Below are 14,784 nucleotides of genomic sequence, written 5' to 3'. Positions count from 1 at the left end.
GAACTGAGAAGATGCAGCACACTTTCTGTGTGCCGCCTTGTTCCCCACCATCCTTCCAGTTCCCACCAACATTTGTTGACTTGACTTCATATAAAACATCAGAAAAGGACAGTTAACCTTCCTGTAATGGGCTGTGTTTTAAGAAGTTGAGAATGTTCATTATGCAAGTACTGAGGTAGAAAAGGAGGTCTTGTTTCTGTGACTAGAAAAAAAACATGTTGCAGCCTGAGAACTTTTTTTTTAGCGTGAACATTTAAGTCAAAAACATTTCCCTTCTTTCATCAGCGAAGAAGTGAAGTGTGCATACTGATTATTCCATTATTTGCAAGTCAGAATTGTAAATTGCTGCATTCACTCTGATGCAGTTTACCATCTGAAAGAAATAATTAAAGCTTGCTTTTTCTTGCTTAAGATTTAAACGTGTATTTAAAAATGAGATCATACTTTCATGGTGGTCATAGTTTCTTTATGTATTTGTGTGGGGTAGCCTCAGAAATGGGTGTATGATCTGCTGGTGTGCTGTGATGTATTTCCTTTAATTATACATTTGTTTTGAGAAAGATGGTTATTCTAGGCCTCCATCTTTCCTCAGTTACATCCTTACAAGCCCACTGCAGTGGGAGTTGTGTGTACCTTGGTGTATAGTTCAGCCATATGTGCTACTTATTTATATCTCGTGCATGACATAAGCTATTCCAAACAGATAATTTCTGTTCTGGTAATAGAAGATGAATGCAAGTGTCTATACAGTTCTTTCTCACTAAATGAGGATATGACACATTGCTAGTCACCGTGCTTGGTACAGCTCTTGTGCCGAGTCCAGATGGAGTATAAGGCTGTGCCTGTCTGATGTTTCAGACACTCCAAGAGTTCAATTAATTTACAAATGATAATTTGTTTTCAGCTCCTGTAGATACGGATGCCTTCTTTACTCAGCCTCTATTGTGTCGTTCTATAAGAAGTCAGCTCCAACTGCATGAAGCGCAATTTTTGTAATTTGTTTGTAGAAATGCCGTATTCTCCCTGCATTATAAACACAGCTGTGCAGCATTTTCAAAATGCACTGTAAGGCTTGTGCCATCTTAGAATGACAGTTTCTTTCCAGATGCCTGTATTTTCTGTATAGGTAATTTCATCAAATCACTGAGCACAAGGAATGAAAGGCTGGCTTTACTTAAAAAGAAAACAATAACACAAATAATAGGTGTTCCATCAACATAGATTTCGCCTTCTGAAGTTATTTGCCTCTTTGTAGGTTATTTTATCTGGCCATGTTAGTGATGCAGATGCACTTAGTGCTGGTGGTGTCACGTCCGTGCGAGCTGATGGGCATGTGCTGCTGAAATTCACTACAGCAAAACAAGCGTGTGATTCACCGGGGAAGCGTCCCAGGCCCTCGCACCAGCAGCCGCAGTAACCCACCGTGCTCTCTTGCACGCACCGCTTGCAGCCAAAAGATGACAGCACGCTAATGGCTTTCGGTCAAAAGAAAGTTAACTATGCTCTTAACGAGTTCCACCTATAAAACGTGCCACGTAAGGAGGTGGTAGCTTACTGTAATTCATTGTATTTGCTGTACTTCACGCTTTCTTTTTCAGCGTGCGGCACGGGCAGTAACTAGCACGCCCGCATCCTGGCAGCCCCCCGCGAGGAGGGGACCGCGCTCACGCCGCGCAGGTACGGAAAATGAGTCACGCCGACTTCGTTCCAGGACGGGCAACTGGATTGCTGCTGAAGTCATTAATTAGCGTTCTTTGAATAACTTGCGCTGTGAAACGCAGTAACGTTTGGAAGGCAGGAGCGCCGCGTCTTCGGCCTAGGCTTATTCCCACGCGCTGCGTGACTCCCGAGCCCCGGCGAGGGCTGACGCGGCGTTCGAGTTGCGTTTTCTTGGAAGCAGCTGCCTCCCCTCGCACGCAGGCCTGGGCGCTGCCGGCGGCCTGTTGCTAGTTATTTTTTTTGCCTGAGGAAATCCTCCTCGGTGAGAGGCTGGGGCTTGCCAAGAAGCGAAACGCAACGCTTCGTGCCCGGTAAACCGAAGGCCGAAGCGTTTCTTGGCACCCGGTCACCGCGCTTTTCGCCTTCTCCACGCTGTCCCTGCTTGGGTGCGGGTTTGTTTCAGGGAACCCCGGACCGACAGAGGGACAGGGCCGTATTCTTTTCGCTTCGTTCCAGAACCTCCCCCCCCCACCACCACCCCCACCCCGTGCTGCGGCCGGGCCTGAGGGGAGGGCGGGAAGGGGAAGGGGGGTTGTGTGTGTGTGTGTGTGTGTGTGTGGAAGGCGGGAAGGGGCTGCCCGTGTGTGTGGAGAGCGGGAGCGGAGGAGGCGGGACGGCTTCCCGGCCCCGGCGGGAGCAGCTCCTCCTCCTCCTCCGAGCTCCTCCCCGGGCCGCGCAGCCGAGCGCTGTGAGGAAACGATATTTAAAACAGCGAGGAAGAACCATGTGAGGAGCAGAAGGAGCCGCGGGGCGGGATGGGCGGCGTGTCACCTACCGCGGGGCGGGCAGGGCGGCGGTGAGGCCGGGCTGACGCTCCCCGCAGCGCCGGGGCTCGGCTCTGGCTGCGCCCTGCCCGCCCGTCCGTCTGTCCGTCCGTCCTCCGTCTCTTGGTAACCCCGAAGGCAACTCGAGAAACAGCCCGGGACCTGCCACCCGAGACGCAGGCGTTTCTGCAGTTTTAAGGTGGAAATCCTGGACTGCGAGCGCCCGGCTGCAGCTGTCAGTTAATTTATTTCTCCCCCCACCCCACCCCTCCCGAAGACTAATCTTGTTTCGAAGGTATTCTCAAATTGGGTCAAAACGGCGGAATCTCGCTTCGAGGGGAGCAAAGAGCCGGTAGGTTTCGGCTCGCAGAGCCTCCAGCCCCGCAGAAAGTTGCGGGGCGGTCTGTCCGTCCGGGCGCGCTTGCTTTGGTGGTCGTTAGGTCTTGTGCTGGGGCTGTTGCTTTTATTTGTAATTTGTTTTCGGAGCGCTAGACTTCCTTTCTTCAGCAAAGGACGAGGAGGTGTGGTTGGCGTGAGGTGGGGAGTACTTGGGGACCGAAATCTCCCCCCGAGAGATTTGCCTCTGTTGAAATATATTGTGCAAATCCAGCCGTGCTCTGTTGTTTCTAAATAATAGCGACTGATTCGGGATGTTAAAACCCTGAAATGGCAACGCCGACAAATTCTGATACTCTTCATTCCCCCTGCTTTCTATTTTTAGAGTTGGTGGGCGATTCGACTCCAGACAGTAAGGCAGGTCTTTAAAAATAGCAGCAAAACTTAAATGACAATCAAGTGAGCAATAACAGTATTGAAATAGCATTAAAGATGTGGCTGAAAATGACCAGAAGTCACTTATTTAGCTCCTCGGCACAGCAGGACTCCTTGAAGCCCTGGAGATCCTCCTGCGTATTGCAGGGGCTGTTAAAGCTGGGCACGGTGAAGTGAAGCATCTGGTTCCTTTCGCAGTTGAGGATTTTTAAACCTTTGGAGTTACTTGAAGGTTTAAGGTAGCCTTGGTGCTTTTGAAAGAGAATTGCCTCGGATGTCTGTGGAAGAGTAACAGAGGTACCAATAAGTTTGGAGTTTGATTTAACTGGCAAACAAATATACCAGTTGCTTTAAATTTAGTCTAAAAATGGGAAACTGGAGAGGCACGGCTTTTTTTCTTTTTCCTGGCAATCCTGACGTGCTGTTTCCCAGGGTAATGCAAAAGCCTTCTAAATGAACATTCCAAAATAAGGAGGGCTTGGTGAGAAATTTTCCGGAGCAAATCGTCAGTAGGAAGAAATTATTGCCAAATTTTATCTGTTTTCTGGGATTTTGTTTTGAAATGAGAAGTTACTTTGCTCAGAGTGCACTTACCCAGGAAGTAATCCTTAAGGTGCTCCACTCTAAGCTTTGGGGCTACGTGCGAGGAGACTGAAGAGGGTTTAATTAAATGTAATCAAATATTACAAGATTCCTGATTAAAAGCTATAGAGCTTGCTTTCTGCTGACATATGAGACATACTATTTATTTGTACTTTAGGGGGAAAAAAAAATTTTTTCATCTCGCAAATCATTTCTGTCCTGCGCTCCCGAGTAACTAGCACCCTTTTGTTTTCTTCCCTGCCCGGTTTTAATTCTTGTTGACTAGCCTAGCAAGAGGCAAATGAGCTTGGTGTGTCCCCGCAGGGTGACGGAGTGCAGGCTGTGCATCTGAGTCAGAGTGTGTGGGCATGCGAGAAGGGCTGCGTGTGAGGTGGGAGTGTCTGGACATGTACGAGACTGTCAGTGTCAGATGCGTCGCGGGAGGAACAGGGTGTAAGCGCTCGAATTCCTGTGTCTAAAAAGCCAAGGATTAAATCCTGGCCCCTGCTGGAAGTCCATACGAAGTTTGCCCTTCGTTTAAGTGAAGCCGGCGGTTCTCTGATGATGCTGCCGGGTGAGATTGTGCGAGGGAAGGTCTGTGTGAATGGAGTGGGAATGTGTACGTCTGCCCGTTTATCTGGTGGGAGAAGAAACGGTGCGTGAATGTTTAAAGTGCGGTGGGAACGTTCAGGGCTGTGTGTGTGCGTGAACGCTTCTGTTCTCGGGTCTGTGTGTGAGGAGGGAGGCATAAAAATGAGCAATGCAATGTTCACTTTTGTGGAATATAATGAACTCAAGCGCTGTTTATTATTAAACATCGTCACAAGGAGGAGGGCATCCGACCATCCCCCTTTCCTGACCCCCCTCTGGGGACTGTGTGTGCGTGCCTGAGTGTCTCTGAGATTTCATGTGTGAGAAGACGATGAGTGTGTGTTTGGGATTAATTAGCCTGAGTTTAGCTGGTTTCATGCTTTACGTGCCTAGGGGCTACCCACAGTCACAGAGAAGGGAGGAGTTTGCTGTTGCTGGCTCAAAATCCTCTCCAGGGGTGATCTTGTTCGTGTCAACCATGAGCAATTAGAGAGATTAACTGTCTTGTTTTCCTTTCTGCCCTAGATTGATTCTTGTGAGGCTCTGGGACATTCGAAAGTGATTTGGAGAGAGCAAAATCTGTGTCTGATGGACACCGAACCAAAGCCAGCGTGTGTTGTGCAGCAGGCTCACTGCCCAGGAATGAAGTGCCCTCCTTCAGAGGACTTTCCTCCTCAGATAAGACTGTCTGAAAAGATACCACCAGTGAAGCCTTGCTTCAAGAAGAAGCAGCAAGTGCAGAAGAGACTGGACACAGAAACTCTCCGGGCTTTGCGGCCAATCTTCACCAGTTTGCTGGGAGCTGGGAGCTTGGACAGGGTCTTTGTGCCCCGAGGCCAAAGTGGCGGTCATAGTGATTTATGTGAACCTGCTGTGAAAAAGCCTCTGGACCTTGGTACTTCTTGCCCCCAACCAGAAAATAATGTGACTGTGCTGGTGCCAACAGCTCCAGATGTGCAGAGTCAATTGCCAGTAGCTCGTCCTTCTTCTGGGCATCCCGAGCAGGATGTCCAATCAGGAGAGCAGGGCTTCTCACCAGAAACTACTCCTGGAACTGCTGCTGATAACAGTAATGAATCATTCCAGGATCATCATCCTTTGCACCCAACTGCTAGTGATGGTGCAGCTTGTCCTTTGTTCCCAGACAAGATTCTGGAAAGCTACACATCTGGCTTATTCCAAGAGAATAGCTGTCCGATGCAATACAATTTGAACCCAAGCAATAAATTCAGTGCTGGGATATTCCAGGATAAAAGTGAGGAAGCTTCTCTTGATCTGGTGTTTGAGCTCTTGAACCAGCTGCAATATCACACCCATCAGGAAGATGGAGTAGAAATCTGTGTGGATTTTCTCCAGGGTACTTGTGTTTATGGCAGTGATTGTCCCAAACATCACACAGTCTTGCCTTACCATTGGCAAGTGAGAAGGACAGCAACCCAGAGTTGGCAAAGTGTGACCAATGATTCCCAGGAGCATCTGGAAAGACTCTACTGCAACCCTGACAATGATAGGATCAAAGTGAAGTATCGGTAGGTAACTGAATTTACTCCCTTACTAGCAAGGGTGCTTAACTGAGCAGCAGTGCAGAAATGTAACAGAATGTGTGTTCCTTTTTCCTGGTGTTTTGTATACAAGTGTTTTATAAACCCTGTGATGATGTTACCTGAATAATATCTAACAAGTTTGCCACAACGGAAAATTCTTGCATACCTAATTACAACTCCTATTTAGGATCTGGAAAGCGTTCTTTGAAGCTGAAGGACTGTTATGTGATATTGTACTTGTTCTCGACATTCCTAATTAGAAAAAGCGGCAGCAGGAATGAGCCTTTGCAGCGATTGAAACTGGAATGATACAGCAGTTGCTTTCTGTCACTGTGAATACAGATTGACTGGATGCACTCCAACCACAGTTTTTGTCATTACATTCTAGGCAACTAAGATCAGATAGCTGTTCTGTTAAGTCTTTTAACTGGAATTTTCATATAGGTGATAATATGTGGTGATGTTGCAGCTAATTCGCTATGAACAACCTGAGTAGTACCTTCAGAAATGCTGATCATCTGTTTAAGTTGTTATCTAAAAATGTTAAACTATTTATTAGCAGTTATTGTTTCCTCTATACATAGTAGCATTTATCTACTCATTTTCTGAAATTGGAAAACGGCTTTTAAATTCCCCTGGTTATGGTATCAATTTAGGCTTGATCCTGCACCCAGAGATCTAAACCAAAGCTTCTTCAACTTTTATAATGCAGGTTCAGTTTCAAATCGTAGGGGGGGAGGGCTGATGTTTAGAAGTTCATCAGATCTATATGGTCCGTGTTCTTGTGAGTGCAGGGTGTAGACTGCTTTTTTTTTTCTTGGAGGAAGCATACGATGCAAACTTCTCATATCTTCTCTACCCTGCCATAATCTGTGAGCGCAGTGCAACTCATTCGAGTCATCGTCAGTTCAAAGTGATGCTTTGTAGTTCTGTAGTGAAAACTTCAAAATGCCTTTGCCATCTGATTCCCTGTGGATTTGTTCTCCCTACCTCTTCTTCCTTCCACTTCCTGGAGGAAGTATATACCTTCTTCCTTAATGTTTTGATTTTCATTTACTGTGCTGAGATTTGTCATTAGGCACCAGAGACCCAATCTAATGCTTAAAGTCCATGTGAGTCTTTACTTTCACCTAACTAGACGTTGGATTAGGTACTAAAACTCGGGCTCCATCAGCCTACGGATTCATCCTTTTTCCTGAAGACAATACCAGAATGTAGATACCCCACAGTGCAAATGAAAGTGAAGTAGGAAATAAGAATCATAAGTAATAGGGAGTAATCATATTTTATAGAATAGTCTTGAAAAAATATGCCAGTCTGTTTAAAAAAAAATAAAAAATCTTGTGACTGCATAGCAGATAAAATTTGCAGTATTTTACAACAGAGAAACTTCCGCTTTTCCAAATATTTTAAATGATTTCTGAAAACAAACCAGCAAATGTAGACGTAAGACAAGCCCATGCAAGTAATTTAAATGTAAGCTCTGTGCAAACAAGCAAAAAGTTTTCGTTATGAAGCCTGTATCGCAGAATCCATCACTACACACATGATCTGCATATTCTAAATGATGGAGTTAAGAATGATTAATTTTAAAAGAAACAATGCTTCGTAATTGCTTATTCATCTCCAGCCTGTAAAATTGGCTGAATAGCGTTGTCCGCCTTTACACTTACTTTGCAGGTTTCCAGTCTGGTGGGTATTTTGGTCTCTTGGTACACAGAGTTTCTGTCTGTCTGAACCAGTTGGGAAGAAACTTACTGGGTGCATTGCCAGACACATGACATCCTGTTACGGGGAATGAAGTCAGAGAAGCAGCATGATCTCAGAAAAGCCAGGTGTGCTGGGTCGGAGCTCCGCTGCTGCCTCTGCAGTGGGTGCGAAACTCTGCTGTCGGAGTGAAGGCAGATTCTTTGAGTTCAAAGTAGACTTCGTCTTGTTGAGTTGAGCTGGCCAGTGAGTGTCTGCCTGACTTTTCTATAGGGACCAGTAGACTGCGGAGACTAAAATGAGTTTAAACAGCGGTGTTTTCTAACTAAATTCTGTTTCGAGCTGCTAATTCTATGGCCTGTACTCTTCTTCTTTCTCTTAAAAGACATTGTGAAGATCTGTGCTTCAGCCAGTGCTACGAAATCATGCCCCAACACAAGGTTGGATAACCCTTGTAAATTTATAGCATCTGCTTACCATGGAATGACCTATTAGCAGTTTCTGTAACTCTTGTATGTATTTGATCCCTTGGAAGAGCTTCATGTTTGTGGATCAGTATCAGTGAGAACCTAGGAGTAAAACTTTAAGACTAGAGCTTCTGATTTCAATCATTGAATCTGATACAACTTAAGACTTAGACTTAGCATGGTTTTAAGCCAGATTTTGAAGCAGAGGGGGTAAATGTTTGACTGTGTACCGTCACCGGTTTCTTCTTACGCATGGGAAGAACCTGCTGAACCTTTCGACGTGGACTGCTTGGAGTCGGAGTGACTCTTCCCGGAGTTCACCGGCGGCCGGCTCCCCTCCCGTCCTGGGCGATGTTGTGTCTCCTGGCAACGAGATGCAGATAGCAGCGCGTTGAACCTCGCCGAGAGGCTCGCAAACGTGCTAGAACAGCTCATCGTTCACATGGTTACCGCATTATTTGGCTAAAGCTATTAATCTCTTGTGGTCAGACTAGCTTTACAGGCTTATCTCTACAGATTGCGTACAACGAGGAAATGTCTGTTCAGCAGTTTGCGTGTCCAAGGAGGGCCGTGCAGAAGCCAGCTTGACAACCCGTGGGTGGTAGTTGTTTATTCTCCTTTGTTTTAAACACACTTTATATGGCATAGTAGGTAGTGATTACAGTCTGCGTGCATAATATTGCCATTTTGTGCCGCTCCAAGAAAGTGGGGCCGCTCACGGAAGTGTTGGACTGTTGGCTCAATTAGAGAATAAGCTCTAAATTCAAATACAATGTTCTTCAAGTAGCTATTTATATAAATCTTTCTTCATCTTAATGTCATTGAGATGAGTAATGTAAAATATACATTAAGTTGTTGCCTCTCACCTAAGGGAACACGATCTGAAAGTAGGAGAAGTGGTAGACCTTGTTTAGTTACTTCTTTGTAATATGACTGCCTCATACTTACTGCAGTTTGGCCTCAAACTGAATATAAAACTTTATCATAAATTGTTTATATTTTTGCTTTCTTAGGTCTGTCAAGTACTTAAAGCCAAATACCAAGCAGTCTAAACAAATGAGGGAATATGAACTTAAGCAGGTTAAAACACTTAGAAGCACTTGGTTCCCTTCATACATTTGAGGAGAGGCCCTGGAGAAGTTCCAGCTTGCGGCGAAGTATTAGAACAATGCCAAGTGCTGCTTTCCAGTGTGAGAGTACCCAAGCTGGGATATTTTAAGATGCTCTTTAGTAAGGGGAAATACTTGGCTGCAGAACTGAGCAGGTTTCCCCCCACACACCTGTCCTATCATGCATATGTTGTTTTTCAAAATAAGCTACATCATTACTGATTACATGAGGATTTGTTTAAAACAAGTCTGCAGTTCCTGACCCATTGGTTCCCTCTCTTTGCCTGAAAATTCCACCCCTTCTCTTGGCAGAGAGACATCCCTATGTGCCATGGGAACTGCAGTTCAACTACGTGTACCCTGGCATATCCCAACTCACGTGAAACAACATCTTTTCGTATTTGCTTTGATTTCTCCCCCCCCCCCCCCCCCCCCCCCCCCCCCCCGCATAATTTCTGTAAGTTTTATGAAATGGCTGCTTCACGCTAGAAGAGAAAGGCCAAATGAAATGGCTCCAGTCAGGGAAGAGCAGGTGGACCTCCAATAGTACGTGTTCTCCCTGGGAGCAGCTGACTAATTACTCAGTATACATGCATGGTTCTTGGATGAAGTCAGAGTAAATGTTGTATGTTCCCCAATGGGATTATCAATCGGGATATGGAGGAACCTGGGAAGGAATGGTAAGGACAAAAAAAAATGTACAGGAAACTAGGTTTCCTTTGTCTTGTGTTCATGGGATAACTTGTTTCTCTGATGCTTTTAGAATATGCTTATATGATTTTAAAATCATATAGACCACAGTGGAAGCATTTCAGTCATTCAGGGACTTCTGGAGGTCATCTGACCAATTGAATAGTTAAATTTAGGAAGTTATCTTTCTGGTCTGCACAGCTGCCACAGTGTATGAGATAACTCATGTGTTATTGATAACACCGGAGATGAGAAAACAGCTGAAATTCATTGTGCCTGGCGATTTTGTGTGTGGTGTTTCTTGAATATACACAGCTGAATGGTTTTGAACTTCTTTTAATTCCTTGCTAGAAGGAATGCAAGACAGAGACTCTAAATAAAAAGCATGTGAAGTGATTTTAGAAGTGTTTGCCTTGTGCTTTATAATAGTATGCTCCAATGAATTCCTGTTTGCTCCACTTTATAGTATCATCTACATATGAAATAAAACTAATTGGCTTCTAGCTATACAAATCTAGGGAAGTTACAAGTGTTATGCTGAGCTGCCATAGGAATCAGCAATCACTCGTATATCCCTTTTCTTGTTTCATGTCAATAAACAGATTACGGTTTTGGAAACAGCTGTCACCTGGCTTCAGGTTGAGGTCAGTCTGTTCCCTGTGTACTTATGGTAATAAAACAGTCCTTTCTGAAACAAAGATTTATAATGGGTGAAACAGATTGCTCAGAAGAGTTGCTTACAGGTAACGCAGAAGGCACAGGGTCGTAGCATTGTCTGCCTGCCCGTTTCGGTGAGGAGGAGGAACAGAAAGAGTCTGTTACAATTATTTGCTTAGCAAGAGCCGTGGTCATGAAGTTCCCTCCTAATTGGTACACGTGTTTGTTGAAATCGGTACGGATTTGAGCTGAGTAATAATTGCAAAATTTGGTACTTGTAGTCCAGTGTATAAAGGAGTCCTTTTTTTGGGAAGCTGGATGTGGAGGGGGTGATGGGAAACATTGGATGGAACATTCAGAAACTCAAACATCCAGAGTTGGCCGGTCACTGGTCAATGTCCGACTTCTACATGATCATCTTATGTAAAGCATTGATGAAATTGATGCAGTTTCATTATATATCATAAATCTCAGAGGTATTTTAAGTCCTGAGAGTGGACAGAATTCTAAAAAAACCCCAGGCCTGTCTGTGCAGAGTGTTTTTGAAAAAAGGGGGCTTTGAAAGTGGGGCTCCAGCTAAGCATTTTAGAAGTGTTCATATTGCAGCTTTGTGAAAGGGAATGCCTCTCGTGATGTGAAAACGCTGTCCTGGACCAGCTCTGTTGCCACTCAGAGCTGTGCGTGTGCTGCCTCTAAAATATCCACTGATACAAAAATTACAGCGAACAAACAAAACTCTCTGCAAAACATATCCTCATCCGGTGTGGGTAGGAGACCTTTGAAACTAGCAATCTACCTCAGACAAGGACATCCATGTTTATCCTCTACTGCAAACAGAAGATGTAACTTGGATTTGAATTATGAAATATGGTACCTGCAGTAATCCTTGGAAGATTTGCATGTGTTTGACATCCTCATTGCTACAGACTTCTAGAACTTACCAGTACTTCACACCAAAGAACCACTTTAACCCAGTACCTCATGTTCAAAAGTGGCCAATAGTGGGTTTCTTGGGAAGAGTAGAACAGAACAAACATACTTCTCAGTACAGTCTCTTATCTACCAGCTGTCATGCCTCAATGACTTCCTGATCCAGAGATGGTATCTTTGTGTGTGAGAGAGCTTGATAGATTGAATTTTTTTGTTGTTGTTGGGGTTTTTTTTCCCCCCTCTCCCTGCCAGAAAAGATCTGGGGCCAGGCTTTCATCTAAGCTATGTATATGGACCAGTATCCCAGTACTTGTTTCAGACTTACAAACATGCAAGTCAGGCTAGACCCTCTCACTGTGAAAATTACAGAAGATTGCTTTTTCAAGCACCCCCAGTCACCAACTGTAAAGGCAGGAAAACCTGCCTTTCCAACTTTAAAAAAAATAAATATAGGAAAAGCAGCAAAGCTACTGCTATACTGATAGATTTTCTTTTTTCTTTTTTTTTTTTCTGATGATGATGATGGAGTCTTTTAAGCGTAGAGGTAAATCCTTCTTTAGCACCTTTCCCTTTTCTGAGTCTCACTGTAGACCTCCTGCATGGCTTACAGTTACAGCAGAGAGAAGCACTGTGACATGATGAGGGAACCAATTAAATAAAACATGAAACTAATTTCCTACCCTGTTACCTGCTGCCCCTCTCTTCAGTTTAAGAATGATGAGAACCTGACACGGTCAGGACCACGGGATCATGTTTACCAGCTTGTTTTTGTTCTTGCCCTGTTGCAAAGCATTGCTTCTGTAAGGGAAGGTTCCTGTTTTCTTTTCACACTCCTTGTAGCAATAACTAGGCTTTGGCTGCATTTTTATGGCTATGTTGCGAAGGGCTGTTTGATGCGTGGCCCCTCATGAGTGTTACCTGGGCCCTTGCTTACTGTTGCTTCCTATGGAATCAGTTTTGGTTTTGATGGGAGCAAATTTTGGCTGCTGTTGTCTAAGATCTGATGATCCTGTTTCAGTACCTTTGCTTAAAAAGAAAGATCTTATTAAGACAATATACTCTAAGTGAAGTTTGGTTTCATACAGTGGAGTTTAAACACTTGGTCCTTCACCCAAAGCTGGACTACAGCCTGCAGCTTCAAACAACTGTTTGTTACAAGTAAGGTGAAATACTGCCGAGTTTGGGTCACTAGAGAGTGTAAATGCCTGACTTGCATCTCCTACAGTAAACCCAGCTCAAGGGGACTAATCTTTCAAACTTAAGTACAAAAGCATTGCGTACCTGTTTGGCTCTTTTAAGTTCATTTGTTCCCCTGAGTGGCTTTCAGGTTGTTGCTATTGCAGAGAGGAACTGGTTTAGTCATAGAGAGAAAATCAACAGTTTCATCATCTAAGTGCTGTTTAACTCTCAGTCTTGTTTCGTATCACAGCTGTTCTGATGGGAACCGAATTTCATTTCCTGTACAGACCTTTGTTGATTGCTAGGTTTCTTTTTTTTCTGAACCCTGTTTGCGGTAAGACTCATGACATATAACTGAACTTAGGAGAAGAGTTGGAAACCACATGCATTTTCATAGCACTTATAAAAAAATTTCTCCCTGTCATCTATTTGTACATAACATCTAGCGAACATTTGTCTTATTGAACGGAAAGGGCACAGATGATTCACACGTTAGACTGAAGTTCTTCAGAAGGATGCAAGGAAGACTGAGCTGACATATCCTTATTTCAGCAAGCTATACTTGTCTGAAAAAGGACTTCAGTGTTGTAACTTGCTAGTTGAGGTACCTACTCCGTTCAGTGTCCTGAAGAGATTATGTCTTTGTGTTATTTCTTATAGTTAGGGTACAGAGAAAATGTAACTTCCTCAAGGAACCAGGTTCTGCTATTGAGAGCGCTTGTGGAATTTTAGTTTGAACTGTGCTGTTGTACAACACCAAATTTGGGGTTATGTGCTGTGTTCTTGAGAGTTCAATATGTTTATTCTTTCAGTGCAAATAATTCTATCGAAGTGCTTTATTTTATAAATAGAGACCTTTATTTGTTTAGTTGGGGAAGAGAAGTTCTTAAGAAATCTCTGTTCCCACCTCTGTCGCAGATCCTCTGTGGGACTTTGGAAGAGCTAGTTTAGTCTCTCTGTGTATCTGTCTTTCCCAGGGAAGAACAGGGATAGTAATTTTCTACCTCAGAAGCAAGGTGATGCAAAGTTTTGTGGTGTTTGCCGAGAGGTTTAGTACATTTTTCCTGTAGAAAAAGACAGCATTGTTCTTATTACTGGTTTCAAGCTGTACTGAAGGCTGTTCCTGCTGCGTGATGCAAAGGGGTACTGGGAGTTAACACATTGCCCCACCGAGGTACTGGAATACATCTCCTGCTTTCCTGAACATCTGACAAATTGTAGCCTTCATCATTGCCTTCCTGCTTTTCTCCAGGCTGGTATTTCCAGATAGAGACTTCAAAGTCCATGAGTAACAACACCAGGGTTTTTAAAATTTTTTTATTTTTTTTTTTGTCACGTTAGCTACAAAACTCTCCTTTTTCCTTAACGCAAACTTCCCAGGAAAAGTATAAAGCGTGACAGACCCCATTCGTGGAGCCCGTCTTTTGGAGGCGGTGCAGAGGAGGCGTTGGGATGCGCCTGCGCACAAGAAAGGATTTTAATTGCTGGGTTTGTGCGTGTGTTTGTTCTGCTGCTGTCACCATCGTAGTACCCGTGTGTTTCATCGCCATCACATGCGAGCATCTCCCGGAGGTGCAGTTAGTTGTGCAATGACGTGCCCGTGATGCGCTACGTGTTTTCTCGTGCTCCCTTCAGGGCACAAAACAAGGTGATGTGTGCCTTGCTGGTTAATTGTTGGTTTTTCCCTCCCCCAATCTATATCTTATCCACAATCTATACATTAAGGAGGATACCCTTTACTAGAGATAGTGTATGCTGTTCTTAAGAAGTAGCAAATCATTATACACTGCTGACGATAAAGTTATGTTATACTAAAGAACATATCAGATGTAACCTTGAGCATCTCACGTTTTTACTGTTCTTGAACCCTAAATTTGGGGTCTTTTGCCTATATTTAGGCCTCGGGCAGTTCAGAGGTGCAGTTGTCACATTTGCTTTCATCACTGGCGTCTTAAAGCTGAAGCCAGGAATGTAATCACGCAATCACTTGCTGTAATCACAATTCATTTTTTTTCATGGCTTTGCATTATGTAAGCTGGTAATAGGCTTTTTAATATACAGAGGAAGTGCTTTA

At 44.1% G+C, this 14,784-nt stretch overlaps 1 protein-coding gene across 19 annotated transcripts in view; it reads left to right on the top strand.

The window, feature by feature from the left end:
- TIPARP (TCDD inducible poly(ADP-ribose) polymerase) overlaps positions 1–14,784 on the top strand; it is a 42,179-nt gene that overhangs the window by 14,568 nt on the left and 12,827 nt on the right. For 14 of the 19 annotated variants that reach the window (XM_049801772.1, XM_049801771.1, XM_049801766.1 and 11 more), the window contains one exon: positions 4,953–5,956. In XM_049801772.1, coding sequence (XP_049657729.1) covers positions 5,016–5,956 — 941 coding nt within the window. In that variant the 5' untranslated portion in view covers positions 4,953–5,015. Of the gene's footprint in view, positions 1–1,255; positions 1,579–1,654; positions 1,678–2,254; positions 2,836–3,341; positions 4,411–4,952; positions 5,957–14,784 lie in introns of those variants that run through there. The other 5 variants (XM_049801759.1, XM_049801773.1, XM_049801775.1 and 2 more) reach the window with 5 other exon arrangements.

The sequence above is a fragment of the Accipiter gentilis genome, chromosome 6 (genome assembly GCF_929443795.1).
Source record: "Accipiter gentilis chromosome 6, bAccGen1.1, whole genome shotgun sequence".
Classification (NCBI taxonomy): domain Eukaryota; kingdom Metazoa; phylum Chordata; class Aves; order Accipitriformes; family Accipitridae; genus Astur; species Astur gentilis.
This window is presented reverse-complemented; position numbering and strand designations above follow the sequence as displayed.